The sequence below is a fragment of the Quercus lobata genome, chromosome 5 (genome assembly GCF_001633185.2).
Source record: "Quercus lobata isolate SW786 chromosome 5, ValleyOak3.0 Primary Assembly, whole genome shotgun sequence".
In the NCBI taxonomy this organism is placed as follows: Eukaryota; Viridiplantae; Streptophyta; class Magnoliopsida; order Fagales; family Fagaceae; genus Quercus; species Quercus lobata.
Genome location: NC_044908.1, coordinates 51,736,785 through 51,745,728, shown reverse-complemented (window position 1 = coordinate 51,745,728; position 8,944 = coordinate 51,736,785). Strand labels below are relative to the sequence as shown.

The 8,944-nt window shown below is 37.5% G+C and overlaps 1 protein-coding gene across 1 annotated transcript; it reads right to left on the bottom strand.

Moving 5' to 3' along the window:
* Positions 1–1,528: 1,528 nt before the first annotated feature.
* On the bottom strand, positions 1,529–4,630 carry LOC115990651. The gene is made up of 4 exons (XM_031114462.1): positions 3,643–4,630; positions 3,256–3,483; positions 2,798–2,946; positions 1,529–2,656 (listed from the first exon to the last, which is right to left on the bottom strand). The coding sequence occupies exons 1-4, from the start codon at positions 4,628–4,630 to the stop codon at positions 1,529–1,531; spliced, it is 2,493 nt and encodes an 830-aa protein (XP_030970322.1).
* Between the last annotated feature and the right edge of the window lie 4,314 nt (positions 4,631–8,944).

Genomic DNA, 8,944 nt, shown 5'->3' with positions numbered 1-8,944 from the left:
ACAATGACTACGAATGAAAAAATATAACAATTTTTTATTTAATTACATCAATAATTTTTTTTCTTTAATTCCTTACTTGACAACAAAATAAATAAATAAATGACACAACTTTTAAACATATCAAATTCTCCAAGTTTGAGACAACTAAAGAAACAATAATAAATCTCTTTCCATCATTACTCATTAGCACTTTCTACCGAAATAATTTAAGAGGTAAAGAATTGTTTGACACCAAAAAGGAAAATTCAAACCATGTCCCATCTCATAATCATATATCATTTCTACATCTATCCAAATTGAATTCTCTAATTTTCTTCAATTTTAATTTAAGAAAAATACGAGAGTTACAAATTGATTTATAACAATTTTTACAAAGTGTTGATGTGGTGAGTAATTAATGGTAAATGAAAAAGTAATGTTTTATTTTATTTATTTATTTTTTATACATGACAAAAATTCTACTCTAACCGAAATTTAAGTATTTATGTGTGTGAAACTCCTTCTTAAAGACTTGAATTCCGACCCTTGGGCCCCCCCACTCCATAAACACTTATACTTAGTAGTAGGGAAAGATGAGAACCAATAAATGTAAGATATGTGTTATTTAAAAATCAAATAAATGTCACATGACACACATCTAACTAAAAATGAAAGTGAATTGAAAGATTCAATTGAAGGAGATCCTTTCCCAAAAAGGAAAGAAATTACATTAAAATTAAACTTAATTAGTGTAACATTATTTAAAACTGACTTGAACACAACCAATATTGGCATTACATAAATTGACATACATATAGAAATAATAAAATGTGTATAGGACTTATTAACCGGTTATTCTTATTATTATTATTTTTTGAGATCAAAGATAGAAAGCTTTATTAAGATAGTAGAAAGACTACAAGCTGAGTTACAAAGTGGACATAATGGGCCCCCAGAGAGTAAAACACAACTCTGTATTCAACAAGGCAGGGGCCACGGACTGGAAAATATGCCACAGTGAGATAACCATGCAGCAGTGAGATACAACAGAGAAAACAGAGACTGCTCAAGTTGTTTGTGCTGTCATGAGATGTTGGTAGTCAGTTAAGAGACCCAAGGCACCCTCATAGATGCGCTGTGGCTGGATTTGGGTCTTCTCAAAATGATATTTGTTACGTGCATTCCAGAGAGCCCAAACGACCACTGTCCATAGCTCAAGCTCCTGATGGTTCAGCCTAGTTGTCATGGTCTGGAACAGCTCAAAAAAATCTGATGCACTATTTGAGCACTTCTGAATTCTTCTACTTGCCAATGCCCATACATTTCTAGCAAAAGGGCATTCCCAAAGCACATGACATGTAGTCTCAATGTCTTGGGTGCAAAATTCGCATCCGTCATCAACCCTCACCTTCCAGCGTTGCAGATTGTCTTTTGTGGGCAAAATATTTGAGCAGGCTCTCCACAGAAGGGACCGGACCTTAGGGGGTACATTTAGTTTCCACAACTTCTTCCAAATTCTGCCATGTTGCCGTGCTTGTGAGTGCTCACCTTAGGGTTGATTTTTGAGGCCAAGGGCAATTTTGTAGGCTGTCTTCACTGTAAAATTCTGGGTGCTGTTTTCCTTCCACACTAATTCATCATTGGAATGCAGATTGTTCAGAGGAATGGCAAGGATCTCTTGTTGTGTTGATGGAGCAAACAGAGCTTGAATCTTTCCACGATCCCACTGCCTAGTGTCTGCATCAATAAGGTCACTAACAAATAGTGAATTAGGATGTAAGCCCGAGAAAATGGGGTCATGGTTTAACCATTTATGGGCATCAACCTGAATATGACACCCATCCCCCACCCGCCATCTAGAACCCTTCCGAATGATTTCTCTAGCCATGAGTAGACTTCGCCATACATACGATGGATTGGTCCCCAGTTCTGCCTCCATGAAGGAGCTGTTTGGGAAGTATCGGGCTTTGTACACCTTATAAAATAGTGAGTGAGTGTGTTTTATCAATCTCCATGCTTGTTTAGCTAGCATAGCTAAATTGAAGGCATGGATATCACTAAAACCCATCCCACCATTGTTCTTTGGCCTGCACAGTTTATTCCAATTGATCCAATGAATCTTTTTCTCATCCTTTGTTTGCCCCCACCAGTATTTTGCAAGGGTTGAATTAATATCATCACACAAGGATTTTGGGAGTTTAAAGATGCCCATAGTATATGTAGGGATTGCCTGCGCCACTATTTTGATCAGTATTTCCCGTCCCGCTTTTGAGATAAACTTCTCCTTCCAACCCATCACCCGTTTTGTGATTTTTTCCTTAAGCCCCTTGAAAGTAGTTACCTTGGATTTACCCGCCACCATGGGTAAGCCAAGATATTTTTCACACTCAGTCATAACCTGGGCTCCCAACATACCTTGGATGATATCCTTCACTTCTGCCCTTGTATTCTTACTGAAGAAAAGAGCCGTTTTGTCCCTGTTTATTGCTTGCCTCGATGCCCACTCATACTCCTCAAGGATGATTATCAGTTGCTGGCACTCCTCAACTGATGCTTGGCAAAATAGCGAGCTGTCATCAGCAAATAGCAAGTGAGAAATCCGCACTCCATTTCTACAAGATAAGATCCCCTGCAACTGCTTCCTTTCTTCTGCTCTTCTCAACAAGGCTGACATACCCTTTGCACATATGAGAGACAAATAAGGTGATAAAGGGTCACCCTATTTAATTCCCCTAGATGGATTAACAAAACCCCTAGACTCCCCATTAATCAGAATTGAGTATGAAGCTGTATTGACTGTTTCCATCGCCAAATGTACCCATTTTTCATCCAACCCCAACCGTATCATCATTTTTTCAAGGAAACCCCACTCCACCCTACCATACACCTTGCTTATATCTAGCTTTACTGCCATCTGGCCCTTTTTTCCCCTTCTACGATTCTGCATCCTGCGCAACACCTCAAAAGCTACAGTTGTATTATCAGTTATCAGTCTATCTGGCACAAAAGCACTTTGAGCATTGGATATGATTTTTGGTAAAATAATTTTAAGCCTGTTAGCAAGGACTTTTGAATAAATGCGAGAAATCACATTACCCAAACTGATGGGACGGAACTCTGAAAGGTATTGGGGGTCATTTTTTTTGGGGATCAACACAATATGAGTGTAATTTATTTTATGCAACATGTGACCTGAATTTAGTACTGATAGAATAGCTTCAGTGACAAGGGGTCCAACTATATGCCAGTATTTTTGGAAGAAAAAAGAGGACATACCATCAGGTCGAGGTGACTTTGAGGGATGCATCTGGAATAGGGCTCGTTTGACCTCACCAGCAGTATAGTTTCTTAATAGAATCTGATTCATATCAGCTGTAACCCGTCTATTAACTGATTCAAGGACATCCTCCATATTTGCATAATCTGTGTGTGCTGTAGTAAATAGATTTTTGAAGTAAGTTTCTGCCACTTCAGCAATCTCATTTTCTTCAGTACACCATCTACCTGCTTCATCAAAAACCCCCACAATTTGATTTTTTCTTCATCGCTGACTAGCCCTTTGGTGAAAGAATTTTGTGTTTTTGTCCCCTGCTGGTAGCCAAATTGCCCTTGATTGTTGTCTCCAAGATACTTCCTCCTGGTAGAGCAACCTGTTTATTTCACCTCTGACCAGTTTGATCCTCTCCACTTGGTCTCCAATATTTCGTCTTGTTAACTCCAATTCTCTGTGCTTTTCCTCAATTTTTGCTCTATTATTTCCAAAAGCAAATCGTGCCCAACCAATCAAAGATGTCCTGCACTTCTTAATTTTTTCAAACAGCTTAAACATCGGGCTGCCATGAGGGGCAGGCTGGTTCCATGCTTGTTGAATGATCCATTCATACTCGGGATGCGCTGCCCATTTTTCCTCAAACCTGTGGGGTACTCTTTTCCTACGGACAGAATTATTTGGGGCATTAGTGGTAAGAAAAATTGGATCGTGATCATAATACGAAACCTGTAAGTGTGTGACTCGGCAATGAGGGAAAAACTCTCTCCATTCCACTGTTGCACAAGCTCGATCTTGCCGTCGTTGGACATAGGCATCACCATGTCTTCCATTATTCCATGTGAAGTCATTTCCAACGTACCCAAGATCAGTCAAATTACACTGAAGCAGTGCACTACGGAAAGCTTGCATGAGGGCTTGTGCCTTTGGTAATCTGCCTTGCTTCTCATCAGATGATAATATTTCATTGTAGTCCCCAATACATACCCAAGGCATTGAGTACCAGGAATGAAGGTGCCGCAACAAACTCCAAGTTTCATGTCGACGGTTTTCTTCCGGTTGGCCATAGAAACCGGTGATTCTCCATGGTGGACCCGTGCTGCTAAACACAATGGCATCAATATGATTTTGTGAACTGGTTTGAACATGCAAGTCTACATCCTCCTTCCAAATCATGGCCAGGCCACCACTCCTTCCCAGGCTAGGAACTGTAAAAATAGCATGGTATTGTAGGTCTTCTTTTATACTTCTCATCTCCTCAACCGATTGTTTGGTTTCCATGAGAAATACAATTTTGGGCGCTTTAACTCCCACAAGATGCGAGAGCACAGTTACTGCTCGGGGGTTCCCAAGCCCCCGGCAGTTCCAACTGAGGATATTCATTGTGGTCGGTGGGGCTGTATCGCAGCCTCCACCGTTGTGCATAAAGATTTTGTATTTCCGGCCAAAATCCTGAACCGTTTTCTGTCATTCTCCTCCATCTCCGAAACCCCATTAGCTTTGTCACTGTGTCCCCGTTTCTTTCCTGCAATTTTCAGTGTGCTCTGTGAGTCCAGTACCGTACGTGTTTGTGGTTTGCGAGCTATTCTTTTTTCCTTCCCTATTTTGCCTGAGTCACGTGCACTATCATATGCCTTAGTTGTGTCACGTGCCGCATTGAAAGAGGCATGCGTTGTGCTCGCGTAATGATTCTGTTCTTATTTTCTGCCTCACCAGTATTTATAGCTACCGTTTCAGCATTAACTGTCCTTTTCGTTTCAATCCCCTGATTTTCGGGCTGTCTAGATTGCGCATTAACTCCTGAGTTAACTCCTTATTTCGGTTCCGGATGCAGCGGACCCCTAGCATGTGACCTGTCAGTTTGTGTTTCACGCCGGCGAGGTGGGCTGGATGGCTTTCGTCCTGCACCATCAATCTTCCTCCTGTTACCTGCTCTCATCCATTCCCCATATGGAAGCTCGCCCCCTTCCATTGATTTTTCCTTTGAAAACTCCCGTATCTCATGGCCCAGCATGCCGCAGTTGTAACACAGTCCTACAAGTCTCTCATATTTGAAAGCGACTCGAACTTCGTCTCCCCCCGGACTGACAATTGGGGCCCCTCGCCGGAGAGGTTTGGTCAATATAGGTATTCATTTACATGTGTACAACCAACATGCAACTAATCTCACAATAAAAATATTGTATTTTTGTTACTAGAAGTTAGATAATAGATAAAGGTTAGATAAAGTATTATTAGTTTAGTTAAGCGTTTTGAAAAAAAAAAAAAAACCTTTACGATTTCAAAATGGGACTTCTTTTTGTAAGATTTCCAAATTGTGCATTTTCAGATCGCAAACAACTGGAAATGCTTTTTGGTACTGGACCATTTGAGATATTTGAGATGGAATGCTTTCCATGTTACTGTTGATTGTGCCTATATTACCCTTAGGTTTTTTTTTTTTTTTTTAATCCCAAATTTACCCAAATCTCTAATAACAGAAAATACAGTCAGAAAGAGACTCACTGGGCAGAGTGGGGGAGTTGGAAGTGGCGGCGTAGTGAAGGAGATCATTGAAGATGGAAGGCCAGATTGGAATAGTAAAGGTTGGGACTTGATTTGTGGATTTGGTTGAGGACGTAATGGTGGGTTTATGTGTGAGAATGAAAGCTAAGCTCTATAACTATGGCGATGGCATGGTGGAACAGCTTATGTGTTGGTGGCTTGGTGCTGCAATGCTGCTCTTCATTTTAGGGCATAGAGAGAGAGAAAATGAGAGATTCGTGTGGCTGTCGATGTGTTACAATTCACGTCAGTTATTAAAAATGGTAAAATACACGTAGTTAAACACTTCAAATTAAATTAAAACAGCATCTCAAAAAATAAATAAATACACGTAGTTAAACACTTAAATTAAATTAAAATATCTTCTCAAAAAATTAATTAATTAAAACACCAAAACATCTATAATCCGTCTCCAGAGTCTCCACCCAGTTCATATCGCCGGCGTCGCTTCAAGTTCTGTTCTCCGGCTTTTCTGTAAAATGAAAAAAAAGCTCTGTTCTCCGGTGAATACTCACCCACTTTGTCTAATTAATGCTTTCTCTGCAATCAAAATTTCTTGCTTGGAAAACACATCTACATGTACAAGTAAGCTATCTACAACAAAACTCAGGTCTTTCTTTCTTTCTGCTGATTGATTTATGATTTTTTTTTTCTTTTATAAGAAAAATGGTGGGTTCGCTTTTATATTTTGATAAAGTTCTGATTTTTGGGCAAAATATTTTGTTTGCAGGACATGGGTATTTGTAGCTTGGACTGCAGGTGCAGCAGTTTTTATGGATAAGGAACAGAGGAAGAAACTTTTTGTTAAGTCCACTGTTCATTTACTGCTATGAAAGTATGAAACCCACTTATTCTTCTTCCTCTACTGCTCACCAATATTACAAAGGACAGAATAACGACTGGGATTGTTCCATCTACTGTAACTTCTTTAAATATATGTATTATTTAAAAAGTAAATTACTACATTTATTTTATATTTATTTACTTTTTTTTTAAATATACTATTTATTAATTTTTTTTATTATTTTTTTATCTCATCTAAATATTATTTTTTTTCGTTAGTAACAATATAATGAGTTGTTAGTGATTATTGCAATTTGAAATTTATCAAATTTATGTGATTTAGAATGAATTTGGCTCATTAAATTTTCTCTTAAAAATTCATTAATTTTAACTTTATTGGGATTATTATTATTTAGTGAATTTTATTTATTATTATTCATTAACTTATCATTATTCTATTTTTAAAATTTTTCTAAAATGAAAAAAAAAAAAAAAAAAAAAGCATCTGATCATAATTTTTTTATTTATCATTAACCCAATTTTCCATCACACAACACACCCCTTTCATATTTACAACCCATTGTTTCCACCATACACTCCTTTATAATTACAAACCAATTCTCCACCACATACCAAAAGTTTGGAATAGAAAATATCTTCATCTCAAACTCAAAGACTCAAACAGATAGAGAGAGAACGAGAGACCCGGTGGAGAACAAAGACCCTCGAAGACAAAGACCTCTTTTATTTAATTATTATTTTTAAAAAGTTATTATTAAAAAATTGGGCCATTTTATAATAGAGGGTGGACCTTTTTGTTATAGGGCCTTAGGCTTAGGCCTTGGGCCGGCCTGGAGACAATTTTGCTCCAAACCTGCATATTGGACCAATGAGATGAAAAAATGGCATGTGGATGTGGAATGAACCCATGAACCCATGCAAGGCTTCCATCTGTGTTTGCCTACTTCTCTAGTTTATCAGATATGCTTCCTAAAAACGGGTGAGGGAAAAGCAATGATGCATTGCCTTTTGGATTTGAATAGCCCACAAATATGTATAGTAGTGTGTGGTGTCACGGATTCTTGAAAATTTTGCTGTGGTCTCCTCTCGTTTGCTTCAGTAAACTTCCTATGCTAGGTTAATGGAGCTCAATTGTTGATTGATGGAACTCAGCTATTGGTTGATTGATTGTGATGATCAATGGTTTTCTTGAGGTTAGTAATGGATTCATTCATGTGGGAAGTAGATTGAATTTCTGTTAATGTCTTGAAAATGGTAGGTTAATGATAGAAAATTTATGAAATTGGCTAGATTTGAGGTTAGCCAGGCCTCCTAAAAGAGAGAAAAAAAATTAGAAAAAACAAGAAATTGATTTATTAAGGACCATGGCCAAAAATAGTGGCTAAATAATCTACCATCACATTTAATGCTACTGTATTTGTCCATTCCATCTACATATTATAGTATATGCAACCCACCAGTCTGCTGAGGGAACAACTAGTTGGCAAACTTAATGCCTAATTTTATGGTGATTGGAGCTACTTCCTTAACACACTTTCCCTTAGTTGACACGGAAAAAAAGGCCAATTAGCAAATCTACTACTAGGTTTTAGGGTGATTTTTGCAAAAAAATTTATTCTCCATGCTTAGCCCATTCACCTAGGGTATGTTTGGTTGGAGGTAGAATATGAACGATGGAAGATAAAAGAGAGAAAATAGGTTTGAGTGTTATTTAATAAGGAGAGAAAAGATGGAAATCTTTTAGTGCGGCTTAGGCATTTTCTCCTCTAATCCACCAAAAATTCATCTCTCCAAATCGGAAAGAAAACAAGCATGAAAACTCATGTTCCAATGAATGACCAAATGGCCCCCAACCTTTAATGTTTCTCACGAATCTCACCTACCCTATTGACTTCACCACATGGTCCACACACCTGACCAGGAGGCCTAGGACCATGTATATAAACAAAACTGAATTTGTGTTTTAGGTTTCAAGCTCCTAATAAAGTCTTCTATTCATAAATAAATAAAAAACGACATGCCCAGATTTGCAAAATGGTCTTTGACAGTGGCGTCTCTAGGATTTTTTTCTAGAGGGTCAATAGTGGCATGAGCTAGGATTTTGTTGTGGGGGAGTAAAAAAATAAAATGATTAATTTTTTTTTTTTTGTATATATATATACAATTGTCATATTACATACAATAATCTAATATAGTATTTTAAATAGTATACAATACAACTATACTGTACAATAGTCTAAAAAAATTATTAATAGTTTAAAGATTAGTAAGAAAACAACAATTGAATGCATAAATAAATAAAAATAAAAACTAATCATAATATTTGTCAAATTAATAATAAGTTATTAT

Coding starts and splice junctions, on each gene's coding strand:
- LOC115990651 (XM_031114462.1), bottom strand. CDS start 4,630: ATGAATATCCTCAGTTGGAACTGCCGGGGGCTTGGGAACCCCCGAGCA. Junction 3,484..3,642: donor GAGGATCAAACTGGTCAGAG/GTGAAATAAACA, acceptor TTGATGAAGCAG/GTAGATGGTGTACTGAAGAA. Junction 2,657..2,797: donor TGGGGTTGGATGAAAAATGG/GTACATTTGGCG, acceptor ATATGTGCAAAG/GGTATGTCAGCCTTGTTGAG.